Source organism: Chelonoidis abingdonii, chromosome 4, assembly GCF_003597395.2.
Source record: "Chelonoidis abingdonii isolate Lonesome George chromosome 4, CheloAbing_2.0, whole genome shotgun sequence".
Lineage (NCBI taxonomy): Eukaryota > Metazoa > Chordata > Testudines > Testudinidae > Chelonoidis > Chelonoidis abingdonii.
The window spans coordinates 94,998,155-95,017,285 of NC_133772.1; the positions used below are offsets into that span (position 1 = coordinate 94,998,155).

At 38.4% G+C, this 19,131-nt stretch overlaps 1 protein-coding gene across 1 annotated transcript in view; it reads right to left on the reverse strand.

Annotated features, from left to right (window-relative positions):
• The window catches only part of RYR3 (ryanodine receptor 3), a 663,207-nt gene that overhangs the window by 415,405 nt on the left and 228,671 nt on the right, over positions 1 to 19,131 (reverse strand). The window contains 6 exon segments of the mRNA XM_075065483.1: positions 2,895 to 3,136; positions 4,953 to 5,086; positions 8,740 to 8,858; positions 9,968 to 10,063; positions 13,530 to 13,665; positions 17,298 to 17,463. Coding sequence (XP_074921584.1) covers positions 2,895 to 3,136; positions 4,953 to 5,086; positions 8,740 to 8,858; positions 9,968 to 10,063; positions 13,530 to 13,665; positions 17,298 to 17,463 — 893 coding nt within the window.

The window sequence follows — 19,131 nt, forward strand, 5'->3', positions numbered from 1 at the left end:
AAAAGAGAGCAGATGGGCTCCGCACTGGTTGCGGGGAAGGGGCTACTCCCGAACCCGCTAACTATTATAAACTAACAATGCTAGTAAAGAAAAAAACGCATAAGTATATGCAAATAAAAGGATTATAACTAATATACACAAGAAACTACGAGTAGCTAGGGAACAGGAGGTCAGCTAAGCTGCGCTCCACTGTTCCAACGACCGACACGGGCGGTAAGAAGGAACTGAAGGGCGGCTGGGGCGGCAGGGGTATATATCCCGGGCACCAATAGCGGCGCACTTCCATGGGGCGCCCCCACTGCCTGACCAGGCGTGCCGACCCACCGAGTGTTGCTAGGGTAAAAATCTTCCGACGAACGTGCACGCGGCGCGCACACACCTAACTGGAATGGATATGAGCAAGCACTCGAAGAAGAAGCTTGGTTTAATATACATTTGGCATTAAGGCAGTTAACTAAGATCTTTAGTTAAATGCATCCAAAGCACTAACCACTCCCAAAAGCATCTCTCCCAGTTTATTCCAAGAGTCTTGTGTAAAATCTGAAACCGCTTTCACAAGAGGAGTATCTACTGCAGTTCTTGCCCTCTACAACATTCTGGACCAAGATTTTATATCTTTCCAGAATATAAATGGAAACACGTCTCATAATTTACATTAAGTATAACTCAGGACAGTTAAGTAGGGATAAAGGTCATTTAACAGTACTTACTAAATATGCTATTTGGTATTTTTTGCCATTTTTTCCATGGAATAATTGATTCAACATGTTTTTCTTGTAGTATTCTAAAGATGGGCAACCCCACCCTAAAATTCCTCACCATTATTTCCACCATCTGAGATAAGTGCATATGACAGAAGCATTAAAAGTAAAGTGGATATGGAAGCATGTGTGTATGTATTTTATATCATATAGCACCCAAAAACATACATTAATAAAACATTAAGCTTGCAAAGTCAAGCATACAGAAGGTCAGAAATGTCTGAATTAAGGTTATACAGGCAAACCTATTTCAGCCCACTTGTGAGTTTGCATTATGATACAATCTTTTATTACATGATCACATATTATTTTTCCCCACTTTGCATTCCAAGAGTCCTTAGCATTATATAACACTTTTATCTGGAAAAAAGGTAAACAGTGAGGCGGCAAAATTTACAGATGATACAAAACAACTCGAGATAGATCCAAAGCAGATTGCGAAGAACTACAAAGGGATCTCAGAAAACTAGATGACTGGGCAAAAAAATGGCAGATGAATTTCAGTGTTGATAAATGCAAAGTAATTATATTGGAAAACATAATCCCAGCTATACATATAAAATGACAGAGTCTAAATTAGTTGGTACCACTCAAGAGAGAGATCTTGGCATCACTGTGGACAGTTCTCTGAAAACATCCACTCAATCTGCAGCAGCAGTCAAAAAAACCAACAGAATGTTGGGAATCATTATGAAAAGGACAGACAATGAGACAGAAAATATTATATTGCTTCTATATAAATCCATGATACTGCCACATCTTGAATACCGCGTGCAGATGTGGTTGCCCCATATCAAAAAAAGATCTTTTGGAATTGGAAAAGGTTCAGAAAAGGGCAATAAAAATTATTAGGAGTATGGAACAGCTTCCATAGGAGGAGAGATTAATAAGATTGGGACTTTTCAGCTTGGAAAAGAGACGACTAAGGGGGATATGATAGAGTTCTATGAAATCATGACTGGTGTGGAGAAAGTAAACAAGGCAGTGTTATTTATTCCTCCTCATAACACAAAAACTAGGGGTCACCAAATGAAATTAATAAATAGCAGATTTAAAACAAACAAAAGGAAGTATTTCTTCACAAAATGCACAATCTGTAGAGCTCCTTGCCAGAAGTTTTTGTGAAGGCCAAGACAATAACAGGGTTCAAAAAATAACTAGGTACATTCATGGATGATAGGTCCATCAACGGATATTTGCCAGGATGGGCAGCGAGAGTGACCCTAGCCTCTGTCTGCCAGATGCTGGGAATGGGTAACGGGATGGATCACTTGATGATGATAGAAAAGCCCATGTGGAAATTAATAATCCTAACTTCTGAGCAGTGTTTGAATAGTGTGCAATAAATAAGGCATGACCCACACACTGAACAAGGAGAACACAAAAGATTTTATAGATGCTCATTAAGTGAGCAGGGTCCATCTTGTATACTGGATGAGGCAGGAGTCCTGTGCAAATGAAATGTGTGATCATGCCATTAAAGACTTTATCACAATGTGCACATACAAGTGGGCCAATTAAGCCTGTACAGGAAACCTTAATTCTGGCATTTTCTAACTTCTGAGTGCTTGACTTTGCAAATTGAATATAGTTCTTTTAACATTGCTTTTTTATATCCTAGAAAATTGTGCTTAAAAACTCTAACTGAATAAAACAGAAATTCCACCATGTGGCATCATAATGAAATACTGTATTACACAGTAACGTAACATTCATTGATCTTGAATGTTATTAATTTGTGTTGTTTGTTATCCCACACATGATATAATTCAATAATCTGCTACTCTCAGGCACACTAAAGGCCCTATATTCCTGTAGATTTGCATGTCAATGGGAGTTCCATGCATGGATCCAGTGCACTACATGTCCCCATGCAGATAGAAAACTGACTAGGTTAGATAATGACAAGTTGATAAAAACAATGGCTTAGAAATTTGATTCCATTTATAGAGGTAGAATTCCAGAAAAATCCAACCTGTGCATTGGAGAGTGGACTCTGGCTCATTGCAAAATAGCATGCAATGGAGTAATGATGACCTGGGAATAATGTTTAGGGATATATTATTCCTGAATACTCATTTTTTGAAGGTTATTGGTAGGAATAATTGAAAAATATGCCTAAAGAGTACTTACCAGACCACAAATGCAGGCCATCAAAACCATAGGAGTAGAGGTCATCACCAACACCATTGCCACCCCATCCTTCTCCACCTCCAGGATAAGGAGCATAACCTGATGTAGAGGCCCAGCCAACCCGTAGATGAGTGGGTTCTGCCGTCAAAAATGCGTCTACCTGATCGATTATTAGTTCAAAGTACCACTTCTTATACTGTGCAGAGCCCTCAGCAACCCCCAAAAATATGTTTGGCCTTATGCTAGAATAGAAGAGATACATTAGATTGTACATTTTATACTATGTATTCCTGGCTTGTTGCAATACTGGAATCTGACAGTACACTGTGCAATTATGACACCCGAGTTCAGATGTGGAGACCGATCATAGAATCAGTCTCGACACAAGTTTACATATGCTTTATGACTTTCTATGTCTGCATAATAAATACTATTACTAATAAATAAAAGATAGAGAAAAGTTGTGCCAAATTCTTAGCTGAACTGAATAACAAACAAATCCAGGGTGCTATGCATGGAGGAAAAACATATCCTATAAAAAGAAAAAAAAATATTGTTTCTATTTTCCTGACACCAAAAGATGGGGGTTGAGACATGAAGAAATAAAATCCTTGATAAAACAGAAATTATTTTGCAATATGCTTACATACTGTATATTCTTAGGCTGATCCAGGAGTGCCCTGCTTTGGAACAGCCTAAAAGAAGCTAGTTTCACTCTCTCTCATGAAAGAGTGATGTTCTCACTCATCATGCACATCGGTGTCCACTCCACAGATAACTGGAATGGGAATGAATAATATTACTGAGGAGATGTCGGCTAGAAGTGCCAAAACAGTGGAGAGACCTGGATATGAAACCCTCAAGTGCTGACTCCAAAAATCTCAGAAATTTAGGCCAGCTATCATAAGTATGCTCAGTTAATGTCTATCAACGTTTTAATATTAATTTCTTAATTTGAAAATAGTGCACTATTAGCTAGTGTGCATGGAGAATGAAAAAAACATTGATTACTTTTATGTAATACACAATTTTTGTACTATATTATGGTATAATTGTATTGGACTTATTTTTTGCCTTGATCCTTTCTCCCTAAGGGACCTGTTCTTTATTTGCAAACTTCATCAATGCGCATACTTGTGACAGGGTGCTGAGCAGGAACTACTGAGCCAGCCCTCTATCACTCCAGCTCCAATTAAGGGAGGCGAATTGGAGCTGGTTAGACCACCTGGCCCTCATTGGGGAAGCAGACACAGCTGCGGCCTAATTAGGCTGGGGTTGTATAAAAGCCTCAGGGGAAGGAAGCCACTGGGGAGAAGGAAGAAAGGAAAAAGGAAGGGAGAGGAAGCAGGGAGGTAGCTCTCCCCTCACTCTAGATGGTAAAGGGCTACTTGTGTGATGAAAAGGTAGTGGGAGCATGACCTGTAAATAAACTGCACCAGTGGTTACTGAACCCAGGGTCTCTGAGTGACGTTATCAGCCCAACAGGGGCAGGAGCCAAGAGGGCCCTGCAGCAACCTTGTTATAATACAGCATTGTATTTTGTGTACTTATGGTATTATATAAATAGTCCATTTTCATTCCTTTCAAGTGGGAATTCAACAAGCAATTTCTTTTCCAAGACAGTTTCCAGAACATTTCCTATATTGTTAGTAACGTGAAACTTTTAAAAAACAGTTAACATCTAAAAGTTTCCTAAAGAGTATGTCTTTAAGTGATTGCTAAAAAAGACTGAAACAATTTTCCATCACCAGAACAAAACAGAGTATTTTCTTAATTTAAAGTCATACTAAATACTAAAAGCAGCAAAGAGTCCTGTGGCACCTTATAGACTAACAGACGTACTGGAGCATGAGCTTTCATGGTGAATACCCACTTTGTTGGATGCATGTCACATTCACCCAGAAAGCTCATGCTCCAATACATTTGTTAGTCTATAAGGTGCCACAGGACTCTTTGCTGCTTTTACAGATCCAGACTAACACGGCTACCCCTCTGATACTAAATACTAATGCTCCGTTTATCTGCAAATACAGCAACAAAATAAACACTGCACTATACCTTGTAACATCATTAATCAAACGGGTTTGCAAGAGCAAATCTCTTCGAGGGAGCAGATTGTCGCATATATAGTTCTGATTGGCACGCACGGCAACTCCATTACAGAGACACAGAGAGCAAAGCACATCAAGAACCTAAAACAGATCAGGGTACAGTCAAGTAAATGTAACTGTTTACAATACAATCCTGATCTCAATTTAAATTTCCTTTCAAAATATGCAGGAGACAGCAGAAATATAACATGAAAACTTTGGTGATTTTTCTAATAATAGCTTGTAATAGTGACAGTTGACATTAAATAAGTTAAAACAAGCACCCATACAATTTTATACCTATATAAAACACTTTAGGTCTGCAAAGATGGAATATGACATAAATCTCACAAGAATAGGTTTTCCTGATTCTACCTGGCCACTGATGTTTACATTCACTTTAAGTTCCCTTTATGCTGCCAGAGAAATGTAAAGGGCCTTTAATGTAGGGATATGTCTACGCTGCAAAAACGGCATATTCTTAACTTGGATTAAAATAGTAGTGAAGACACACCAACTCTTCTTTTAACTCTGCTACATGGCAGCCTAGGGTTGAATTGAGCTGTTAACCCAAGTTAAAAGCTGAGTTGGTGTGTCTTCACTGCTATTTTAATTCAGGTTATGTAATGAAGGTTAGCTAACAATTTACGAACACACATTTTTTGCAAGGTACACATACTCTAAATGAGAATGAGGTACTAAATATTTACAGGATGTGTATATTGCTTACATCCTGTTCATGCAATTGATGACCAAATTCCAGGGTGGATTAAAAAAACAATATTTTCTTTGAAATCAATCATTTTTAGAAAATTTACATCAGATTTTTTAATTAATACATTTTTATTTTAAAAAATAAACCTGTTTAAAAGTAAAATTAAGATTATGATAACCTATGTTAAGTTCTACATTTATTATAATCTATTAAAATCATTCAAAATAAAAGCAAAAATATAGTGCATCAAAAAGACCTACTCAAATTTTAATGAGTTAGGGTGCTTCTCTTTTAATTGCATACAGAAGGGGGAGAAGCTTCTGAGGTCAACTCAAGCTTTGTAAATAAGTCATGCATTATATTAAATCAGTATTTCTATTTATCTTCAGTCTTTACAATGGATAAATTTGTTTAATTTTACATTTTTCCAAATGTAAGTACTTTGTGTTTCTGTTGTGTAGTAAAGCTTTTGGCTTAATTACTTTGCTTTCAGTTTAACTTGCAGGTACAGAGAAAACATTTTCTTAATTTGGGCAAGTTGAGAAATGGATTGGGAGTTGAAAAAACAGGAAAGCTTGTTTTCTTCTTTCAATTAGTGAAGAGGAAAACCAGGTGGGACAGGATGAAATCTACAATCTGAAAATCTCAAAGGACACAGGGCCAGATTTTCGTAAGTGTTTAGGCACCTAAAGATACAGAGAGATGCTAGAGGGATTTTCAAAAGTTCATATACAAATTAGGAACCTAACACCCATTGATTTAAATCAATCCATGCTGCATAATTCTCTGACTGCTTGTCAGAGCTCACCCCTAAATATCAATATTACTCCAGCCAAACAAAAAATGTTTTATTTATAGGGAGGTATACCTATCTCATAGAACTGGAAGGGACCCTGAAGGGTCATTGAGTCCTGCCCCTTGCTTTCACTAGCAGGACCACATACTGATTTTGCCTCAGATCCCTAAGTAGCCTCCTCAAGGACTGCACTCACAACCTTGAGTTGAGCAGGCCAAGGCTCAAACCACTGAGCTATCCCCTGCCACCCCATATTTGGATCCAATTAGTTAATGAGATTTCTTGTTTGATATTTCTTAGTACAAGACAGAGTTTCAAATCTAGCAGGCAATTGAAACATTGTTCCCAGAGTAACAAAAATAAATAAATTAATTAAAATGTTTCATCAGCCTATGATGCAGAATCATAGTCATTATAGATGGAAAGTCCATCTAGCCCCTTTTCCCGCCAATGCAGAATTGTTCCCTTTTGTATTTTTAATACTCATTATGATGTTTACATTTAAATGTTCTAACTGAAGGGATTTCTTAAGAGACAATTTCACATTACAGATCTTTCTGACATGGTGTATTTCCTGATAATCAGCTAAATTTTTCCTTTTCTTAATTTTAACTGCATACTTCTAGTTATGTCACCTTGTATTGGTCTAAACATATCCTAAATGGAGTTTATAACCTCCTGATATTTTTAGACTATATACTATAATGTAGAAAGCTATACCATATTTAATTCTTATAATCTTTCTCTGTAAAAAGTTCCAGCCCACTAAATATTGTGGTTCCTCTTCTCTAATCATCCTCCAACTTGACAATGTCATCCATATATTAAAGTTCCCAGAACTGCCTGTAATATTCCAACTGCAGTCACACCAGAGAATTATTCTCTGCTGTGTAATGTGATGCCATTCTTGATACAGCTACAAATTGTGTTGGCCTTTTTTGCTGCCACAGTACATTTCATACCCCTATCTACTTTGCATCCCACTATTTCTTCAATAATTTCTGGAGTATTATTGCTTTCCAGCTTTCTCTCGCCTACTTCATATCGGTGTTTTAAAATTTTCCCTTCAAATATAGATTTTCCAACTTGAATTTTGTTGTGTTCTGCTCCTATTTCTAATATCTCTAGGTCATTTTGGATTATTTATCTGTCTTCACTGGTGCTCAAAACTCTTCCAAATTTAGCATTATCTACCAATTTCATTAACATGCTGTACACACTCTGTTGTAGATAATTAAGATATTAAATAAAACCTGATCTACCAAAGATCTCTGTGGTACTTCACTAAACACTTTGTTTACAATCCATGGGACAGTATTAATCTGCAAGACCAATTCAATAATTTTAAAAGTTAGATTTTAGGTGACAGTAAGAACCTTTTAAATGATGTGTATATTTTTTAAAAGGAGCTTTTATTAAATATTCATTTACTTTTTCAGGATAAATTAGTTATGTAGTTGGAAGAAACTTTTCTTAAAATATATTATCTTAATATTCTGATTTCTGCTTTTGTATATTTGAATGTATAAATCATAATATATCATTCCTCATTCTGGGTGGACTTTGCCCGTGTCAATCCAGAATAATTTATTGAATTCTATGGATTTACACTAGTATAAATGAGATCAGATTATGGCCTTCTGTATCATGTGATCCCTGGTCATGGTAAAAAATTAATTACAAAAGTCTCAGAGCCCAATCCTTGCTCACATGAATAGTCACATGAAAAAGACAATGGAACTTCTTATCTGAGTAAGGGCTTGTAGGATTGAGCTCTGTCTTGTTAGATGTACGAAAACAGTAGAGCAAGTCCTTCAGCAGTGAACTTGGACCCCAAGGCTGCAAGTTACTCCACACAGCTGGACTCATGAACCCATATGGAGTAATTTACAGTCTCAAGGTCCTAGATTACATTTACATGTAGCTTTTTACTTATCCTGACATATTATTTGGTTGCCTATCAATATTTATAACAGACACAAATATGCTGGTCATGCATAGAAATGATGTTTTGAAGACCCAGTCTCCTACACACACTGATTTATTTTACACAGAAAAGCAATTATAGATCTCACATATTTCATTTTGTTCTTTGCAAAGCAATTTAATATGTATTCTTCACTATGGATTTTTAAAATATATTTAACGATACTATGTATCACATAGGTAACATTATAGAGACATTCACTTTTTTCTGTAACTTATTCTTGATATTACAAATATGTCATATTTCTCAAACCATACCTTATGATTGCGTCCGTGCTTATCCAACAATGAAATAATAGACTTGATATGTTCCTCTGCTATCAAATTTAAAGCCTCTGGACTTTCAATCAAGATGCAATGTAATACTTCCAAAATACCTATATGAATGCCACAAAAATCATTTAGACATTAAACAATCTGCAGAACTGATTACAATTTAAGAACTTGGGAAAGAAAAAAGAACATCCTAAGGGGAAAATAATCATATCTTCTCTTACCCAGTCTATTCAATATTTCCAGACTAAAAAGAATGAACTCAGCTGGTCCTTAAAGCTTGCTGAAGATATGATATGATTTACTTTTAAATTTAATTCTCTGATTAAAAATTTTTTTTGTCTATGACAGGAAGTTAAAATGCACCTTGAAACTATAATTTCTGATTTTCTTGACATAAATCTTGGTAAAAACACAGAGAAAAAACAAAGTTCGCTTCAGCTAGTCACTGAAGTAAATAAGTCTTCCTAACAAACTGTATTTTATTGTAAACTTTTTTAAAACTGATTTTTATGTATACAATTTTCTTGGTGTTATTTGCTGGGACTGAGCAACAAACAGCACCTAAGCTAACTGCAATTATTTTGGTAGCTGTGGAGTAGTACCACTGTGCAGTACTATGAATCATATGATATCATTAATTAATTTCAGGATTCTTTGACTGTGATGCTACTAGGAAAATTAAGAAAAAGAAAATTCAAAGGAAAAAGTGGAGGAGGGCTGGAACATAAGCACAGCCATACCGGGTCAGACCAAGTATCATCTCTTCCAACAGGGGCCAGTGCCAGGTGCCCCAGAGGGAATGATCAGAACAGGTAGCCATCAGTGATCCATCTCATTGCTCATTCCCAGCTTCTGTCAAACAGAGGCTAAGGACACCATCCCTGTCCACCCTGGCTAATAGCCATTGATGGACCTATCCTCCATGAACTTATCCATTCCTTTTTAGAACCCTGTTACAGTCTTGGCCTTCACAACATCCTCTGGCAAGGAGAATGAAAATGATAGGCTAAAAAGGAACAGAGTGTTAATCTGAGAGATTTACTTAAAAAAATAACAGTTTGTTAATTTGAGAGATGGGCTTTAATTTTATTTTCATGCACGAAAGCCTGTTTTCTGATGCTTACTATTTTTTCAAGCAAAACTTTTCCTTTTTATGGAATGTAATAGAATGATCAATAGCAACACCTTATTTTTATAAAATGAGTCTTACCTGAGGAAGACTCTAGTCTATCCAATTTACTGATTAGCCAATCGAGGTTATTGGAAAACTGGGTGCAGTTATTTCTGTTACCACGAATGAGGGCAGCTGGAAAAAAAACATTTTGATAATATAAGGGTTCAGCTAGCATTAGTGTTAACAACCAGTGCTGAATACAAATATGTTAATATAATCTCTAGGATAAACCAAACAAAATCACAATTCTCCATCCTTTGTCCTGTGAACCAAATATATTTTAATTTTTTTATTAGTAAGATAACCATCCAGATTTTGTTTGAACCACTTGGCTCAGGAAACTGGTAATGGAATCTAGTTTACTAATCTAAATTCCACCCAGGTCAGTAGGAAATTGTTACCATTTGATAGCTGTTTAGTAGCCTATCTGAAATTAAATTTGATGGTGTCAGTCTAGTTGATTAAGACATCACAGCTGACACTAAAGAACCTTTCCCTCCCATCCTGCTTCTATTTTGTCAGGGGATGTACATACCCAACTGAAATGTTTGAAACATGACATCTTTTAAATGATGAATACACTCTTAAAACAATTTATCTCAGACCCTTAATGTTGTACATTAGCTGAGGTTTGTTAGTAGTCTATTTGATAAAGCAGAATTCTGGTAATAGTTGTACTTAGAAAACAATATTTGCTATATCTGAATACACTACTAGTCCATCAACTGAAGTATCTTTATCTCAAACCCTATATAACCCTCTTCCGTAATCCCGCTGTATAATGGGACCCATGGGAGAGGTTCCATGGAAAAGAGATTATGCCTGGGCTATACAATCTTCTCCAGAGAAACTATCTGGGGCCAGACATTAGACACTGTGCATACCCACATCCAGCCTACTCAATCCTCCCCATGACCCACCTGGTTTCCCTCTGCCCCAGTACAGACCCCATACTTGTGAGAAGCCCATGTAGGGTCCAGATGCGAGGGCATTTAAAATATCATGGAGGCATTTCACCTATCCTTCCACTTGGGAAGGTGGAAATCTGCACATCACGGTCTACTCCATTATTAGTTATACAAACTACCACCTTCCTTAAATTCAGCTATTAACTACAGCACATGATCAAGGGGCCTGTACACTTCTAAAGTTGTCCCCAAATATCTCCAGGAGGGAAAAGACCATGCAACTGTAGGACAGGATCAAGTCCAGGTGAAATAAGTGACTTTTAGCTCCACCTCCTGAGCTAAAGGTGCTATAGAATGGATAATTATAGTTCAGCAGCACAGAACATGCATTGTTTTCTGAATGTAACCGAAATTAACTAACTCCCTCATAGAACAGCTCACTAATCTGCAAACACACCATCAAGCAAAGATAAAAATAGCCATACTAATTATTAGTCCACTGAAGCCAAGTATCAAAGATTTTTATTATAAGGTGGATAATTGATATACATTTTTGTTACTTATTACAATAGAATAGATGAAGACTGCAAGTATTCTTTTTTTAAGAAATAAAACTTCATACTAGTTTTCGGGGGGAGAGGCAGATGTACAGCAGTCCCACAGAACTACAAAGAATAAAGAATTTGGGGTAGCTCTTTTCTTCTCGGATTTCTTCCTATTTTCTTTTCTAATCTGTGATATTATGGCTGAATGAAAAGTATGAAAATCCTTACCCTACTGAAGTCAATAGGAAGTTTGCCACTGACTTCATTGGGATCCATACACTTCCACTCCAGCATGAATTTTCTCTTCCCCCAAACTCCATCTGTTCTTTGTTTTCCTGTGCTCTAAATCTTTGGCACAAGCTTACTCATCATTCTGCACCAGAGCTAGCTTTGTTTGTAAAAATGAAATAAAAATGCATCTAAAAGTACACTATACAACTAGTCCTTCTTCTAAAATTCCTTTGTATTTCACTTTCATGTGTCTTAATAGCAAAGTTTATTCTTGTTCCCTCTGATAGCACCCTGTATAGTATGTCCTTGGGTATGCATCCGTCTTCCAACCTACTCAGATAGTCCAGTCAGTGCAGTCATCTTTGCTTGAGCAGACATTGTAAACAAGAAGTTGGCAGCATAATCTCCTGCAAATTTTAACTAAACTTGTTTGTCTGAGTGATTGGCTGAAGTAAGACTGAATGAACTTGTAGGTGCGAAAGTTTTACATTGTTTTAGTTTTGAATTCAGTTATTTTTTGTATATAATTCTACATAAGTTCAACTTTCATGACAGAGATTGCACTACAATACCTGTATAGGGTGAATTGAAAAATACTATTTCTTTTGTTTTTACAGTGCAAATATTTGTAATAAAAATAAATATAAAGTGAGCACTGTATACTTTGCAGTCTGTGTTGTAATAGAAATCAATATATTGCTTAACAGTGTGATTAATGGTGCAATTAATCACATTTTTTTTATTTGCTTGACAACCCTAGAAAAAACTAAACACCACACCTAGAAAAGTAGAAAAACTTGCGATGCAACACTCAGTGCTTGTGTGGTTTATTTATAAAATGTGTTTATGGTGTCCATGTAGGAGTGAATTATTCTTTTCTCTTCAGGAAAATAAGAGAGAATATTCTCATATGTAAGATAAAGATGGGCCTATACCAATATCCAGCATCTAAAAACCATTGCACTTTGAGGAAGTGTGTTTCTGGTTCCAAACCTTATGGTTTAACCCAACCTTTAGCAAACAGACCACAGCAACATGAGTCTGTATATGCTTCCAGAACTAAACCACTCCTGTTTGCCAACAAGTCAGATCTCTCTCTCTCTCTCCAGAATATTAGCTTGCCCACTAGTTAACAAACTCTTATAAAAGGGATTGTGCTGGCATCCTTTCATCTGTGCAAGATGGTGGGAATTTCAGCCAATAATGTAGATTAATTGCAATGTCCCATGTGACTGAATAGTCTGATCCAAGATTTGCATGATCTTTGGCAGTTGCTGCAAACGTACGTATCTTGGTTGGGAGTTGATTGCTTCCTATGTACTCTTCTCTCTTCAGGCTAGACGGCGTAGCAAGAAATTTACGTGACAGATGCTCTAACGATTCATATGTCCCTTCATGCTTCAACCACCATTCTAGAGGACATGTGTCCATGCTGATGATAGTTTCTGCCTGATAACAATCCAAAGCAGTGCAGACCGACGCATGTTCATTTTCATTATCTGAGTCAGATGCCACCAGCAGAAGGTTGATTTTCTTTTTTGGTGGTTCGGGTTCTGTAGTTTCTGCAACTGAGTGTTGCTCTGTTAAGACTTCTGAAAGCATGCTCCACATCTCGTCCCTCTCAGATTTTGGATAGCACTTCAGATTCTTAAACCTTAGGTTGAGTGCATTAGCTATTTTTAAAAATCTAACACTGGTACCTTCTCTGCATTTTGTCAAATCTGCTGTGAAAGTGTTCTTTAAATGAACATGTGCTGGGTCATCACCCGAAACTGCTATAACATGAAATATAGGGCAGAATGCAGGTAAAACAAATAATGTAGTTCACATGGCAGCATATATCCAACATAAAAGTCTTTTTTCAAGGGATGGGAAAAACGTTCTTACAGTACAATGGACTGCTTGAGAACTCACCTAGCAATTTGTAAAGGAGATTCAGAATTTCCTTCCATGCTGTTCCACTTTCCTCCCTTGCAACTCCCGCAAAATGAGCTGCACTGTTGTAGACATTTAAGCGATCGATGCAGTTCAAAACTAGTGCCAGCATTCCCTAAAAAAGGACATAATATGGAGGAAAATATTTGCATATGCCAAAAAATATTCCTTTACATTTTGACACATTTTCTGAGCCACATGCTTAAAAGCCAATATTGTTTTAAACAAATAGGGAACTATTGTGCTTGAAATTAAAGTTTATTGAAAATGTATTTTTCTGTAAATATCTCTTTTGAGGATAATTCAGCTTTTTTTTGTTGGTTTGCCCATTAGAGTTTAATCTGAATGCTGTACACATTAAGGAATAAAGAGAACGACAATATTACAAAAGTCTTCTTTACATTTTCTGTTAATAGAATACGACTCCCAAAGAAACTGCTCTAGAAGCAGAATTTTCCTTTTTTATAAATGAAATCAACTAATTCAAGTCAGTAACATAGCTAGCAGGGTGCAGGGGAAGCAGCCGCTTCCCCTCAGCACATTTTCAAAGAGTGGCGCCTGCTGGGCCAGCGCTGGCGGTAGCACGGCCGGAGGAGCCATGGGTGGGGGCACAGCAGGCGTGGCTGGAGGAGCGAGGGGGTCGTCTCCTCGGCCATCGCACTCCACGCTCAGCATGGCCCCAACATCGCTGCAGCCACCTCCTGTGGTGGCTCAGAGCTCGGCGGCCAAGCGCTCCCCGTCCCTTGCTAATGCGGTGGGAGGCAAAAGGGCCCCTGCACCTTTAAGGCCGCCTGGCTGGTGAGCCCCACATGGAGCGCACCGAGCACCGGGGGCAGGCCGGGGACAGGCAGTGGTGCAGGACGGAACGTGAGCGGTGGGGGTCTGGTGCCTTGCACTGGGGGGTCCAGGCAAGGGGCTCCCCGGGGCCAGGCCCACAGGGCAAGGGCGCAGGCCGCGCTGTCTGGACGGGGGACTCTGGCGCAGCGCAGAAACCTGGAGCCCAGAGTGGGGGGGGACCTCGTGGGTGGGGCCAGGTGGTGCAGCCGGCGGGGGACCACTGCAGAGCGTGCTGGGCAGAAGAGACTCTCCCAGGACTGTGGGGGGCCGGCCCCTGGGGTTAATCTGGGGGGGAAATGGAATGTGTCAAAAGCTTTACAGAAAAGTCAAAATACATTACATCTACTGCTTCCCCCTTTCCCACTAGACCAGTTACGTTGTCAAAGGAGGAAATTAGGTTGGTTTAGCATGATTTGTTCTTGACAAATCCATGTTGGCTATTACTTACCAGCTTTTTATCCTTTAGCTTTGAATAAATTGATCATTGAATAATTTATTCAAATATGTTTCTGAATATGGAAGTTAGGCTGACTGGTCAATAACTCCCTAACATAGGTGCTGGAACCATGGGTGCTGGGGTTGCAGCCGTACCCTCAGGCTTAAAGTAGTAATAACAACCCAAATACATGGTTTCTGCCTTCAACACCTTCACTATAAAAATTGTTCCAGCACCACTACACCTTACTTCCTCCTTGCCCCCCGTTTTGAAGATTAGTACTCTGTTTCCTCTTCTCCCGTCATTAGGGACCTCAACTGTCCTCCATGAGTTCTTGAAATTAATCACTGAAAGTTAAGATACTGCTTCAGCTAGTAACTTGGGTGAATTTCATCAGACCCCATCTATATGAATATATCTAACTTATCCAAATATTGTTTAACCTGTCCATTCCTTATTTTGTAATGAGGTCCTTCCCGCTTGTTAATATTAACTGTGTTAAGCATCTGGTCACAATTAATCTTTTTTAATGAAGACTAAAGCAATAAAAAGCATTAAACACGTCAGCCGCCTCTGTCTCATCTGTTTTTTTGCTCTCCTTCCCCATTAAGTACAAAACCTATACTTTCTTTCATCTTTCTCTTGCTTATAAAGTATTATAGAGACTCTTTTTATTGCCTTTTATGTCCCTTGTAGTTGTAACTCATTTTCATTACTTTATAATAATCATAGAATCACAGAATATCAGGGTTGGAAGGAACCTCAGAAGGTCATTTAGTCTAACCTCCTGCTCAAAGCAGGACCAATCCCCAACTAAATCATCCCAGACAGGGCTTTGTCAAGCATGACCTTAAAAACCTCTAAAGAAGGAGAGTCCATTGCAACTTGAGACCATTACTCCTTCTTCTGTCATCTGGTACCACTGAGCACAGTCTAGATCAGGCTCCCGCTGGCTGCGGTTCACCATTCTAGGCCAATGGGGGCTGCGGGAAGTGGCATGGGCTGGGGGATGTGCTGGCTGCCCCCTCCCACTGCTACCATTGGCCTGGAGTGGCGAACCGCAGCAAGCGGCAGCCACGATTGGCCGAATCTGTGGATGTGGCAGGTAAACAGACTGGCCTCGCCTGTCAGGGTGCTTACCCCATCAAGCCACATGCCAAAGGTTGCCGATCCCTCGTCTAGATCCATCCTCTTTGGAACCCCTTTTCAGGTAGTTGAAATCCCCCCTCATTCTTCTCTTCTGCAGACTAAACAATCCCAGTTCCCTCAGCCTCTCCTCATAAGTCATGCTGACGGTGCAGTCCACACCATCCTCTAGATCATTAATGAAGATATTGAACAAAACCAGCCCCAGGACCGACCCTTGGGGCACTCCGCTTGATACTGGCTGCCAACTAGACATGGAGCCATTGATCACTACCCATTGAGTCCGATGATCTAGCCAGCTTTCTATCCACCTTATAGTCCATTCATCCAGCCCATACTTCTTTAACTTGCTGGCAAGAATACAGTGGGAGACTAGTATCAGAGGGGTAGCCGTGTTAGTCTGGATCTGTAAAAAGCAACAAAAGAGTCCTGTGGCACCTTATAGACTATCAGATGTATTGGTACATAAGCTTTTGTATTCCCACTTTCGTATTCACCCACAAAAGCTTATGTACCAATACATCTGATAGTCTATAAGGTGCCACAGGACTTTTGTAGGAGACTGTATCAAAATCTTTGCTAAAGTCAAGGAATAACATGCTCACTGCTTTCCCCTCATCCACAGAGCCAGTTATCTCGTCAGAGAATACAATTAGGTTAGTCTGGCATGACTTGCCCTTGGTGAAACCGTGCTGACTGTTCCTGACCACTTTCCTCTCCTCTTAGTGCTTCAGAATTGATTCCTTGAGGACTCGCTCCATGATTTTTCCAGGGACTGAGGTGAGGCTGACTGGTCTGTAGTTCCCCGGATCCTCCTCCTTCCCTTTTTTAAAGATGGACCTAACAAAGCTAGAATTAAGTCATGTATCCCCTTTCGTAAAACTGGGATTCCTCTGCAGTATAAAGCTCATCTTTCTAACCCTTGGGGGTTGGCAAGCTATCAGACCTTAAACTCATTATTGGTCTGAGACTTAACATATGCCATCTTGGGCCTCTAGTGTAATTGAGAGGGTAGGGGGGAGAGAATAAGTCACTTTTTTGTGTCTGTATGATTTCGTTAATAATGACACTTGTTTGAAGATGCTCAGAAGAGTGAAATATTAGACTAAATACAATTGGACATGGATTAGTAGACAGCAACCAGGTGAGGCAGTCAAAGGTGTATGCTAACACCAATGTAGCATATGATTTTACAATTTACTGCATATACCCACACCAAATACATACATACAAATCCCAGTGTTCATGCCCCTGGAAGACTAACATTTTGCTTTCCTATTAATGCTAGTTATAGGATATGCTGATGCAATCTAATAATCCCCCCTCACCTCTTCTTTGAACAAATTTTGTCTGTTTTTGAGTGAGCGAAGTTTGTTTTGCTTATCTTCATGTTCTAGTTCTTCTTCTGGAGGCTGGAAATAAGTAATCAGGTCTTGCAGGGTCTCAAGTACCTCCTCAATAGGCAGGGCGATGGGTGCTGCTGTTCTGTTTCCACTAATAATTGAGAAAGAGAAATTGACAGTATTAACCTCGTTAGACAATTTAAGTACAATATTAATATAGCAACCTATTGGCCTTTTGATATCTAAAGCAGTTCCTTTTATACATATGACCAGGAATGGCTAGAAGTAAAATACTTGCTACATGTGCCCCAAGTGTAACATTAGGCAGCAATTAACCTGATTTGTCAGTAACTCATACAACTGTTTATTCAGTGAACAAACAAGCCTGCCTGAAGCTGGATCATGATATTCAGGGAAGTTCTAAGGCCTGTGGTATACAGGAGGTGAGAGTAAATGATCACAATGATCTTTTCCGGCCTTAAAATCTATGAATGTTAGTTCCTACATATGTGTAACACGAAGGAGAAGAAAAAAAATGAAAAAGAGAACAGACAAAGAGAGTAAATAAGATGATGTGGGAAAGCAACAATATAAAGAAACTGCTGTTTATTAATTTTGTAATGGATTCTCTACTAGATCAATAATGGTACAAGGATAGCTGCATATTGCCATATAGTTTCATATTTTTGCAAAAAAATTAAAGAAACATATCTTTCGAAGAGTGTGGAGAAGGGATCAAGTTATATGCAATGTTATATGCGGGGGCTGGGGGCAAGAAGAAGGAAAGAAAATAAAAAACACTGACACTCAGTCTCTTCTCACTCAAATTTGAGTCAACATCACATTTTCCAAGGAGATGATTGTTTCAATTACAATCAGGCAGATACAATGATTGGAAAGAAAATTCCTCTTCACAGAAAATTTTAATGAAAATGCAAACCATTTCTTTTTCATCAAAACTGACAAAAAACACACACATAGACTCTCCATGACAACGTTCAGTTAAAAGAAAAAATCCTCACTTTTTTATCAAACAGTTTTGATAGAAAATTGTTGACCAGACCTACTATACACATCGTAAAGCAGCTGTGGCTATTTTTACAACATCTCTTAGAAAAAGAGAAGCAGGAGAAAGAGACAGCAGTATTTTCAGTAATGTTGTTTAGGTCAGAGAGATTGATATTTTCCAGCTCTATTACTATGATTTTCCCCTCCTTTTGCTGTACAGTTCCCTTGTAAAACTGAATATACTGAACCAGGAGCAAAGGAAATATGCTGTTCCAAATAAATGAAATATGTTTTTCCAAATGTGCTTTGGTTATTGTCAGAGATGGGCCTGAATAAAAATCCAATAACTTAACATGCCCCAAGCTGAGAGAAGTTCAGATCTGGCTATAGATCCAAACGTGAAAGCTTTGAGACCATCTCTAGGAATGTTTGCATTGTCAATTTCCATCTTTGCATTACTTCTTTATGCTACCTCCAGATTTTTCAAAATAGCATACCAAGATTCTTAATTTCACTCTATTCTTACACATTTCCCCACAGTCATTAGAAATCAAGTCTGAACTTCCCTTTCACCCTAGAAATCACCTCGACAGAACACATGAGACACAGAAGTAGATCAGCAAAAGTAAGACTGTATTTTCACTTCCTTTAAGATATACATGTTACTGGTTATTAAAGCATGTTATGCTGGAAGGCTGGTAATACAACAATCAATTTACTCAAAGGAGGGACAAAGAACAAGAGAAAAAGCAGAAGTAGCATACTGAATTCACTATGCAACACATCAGAAATATGCCTCCTGATTTTAAAA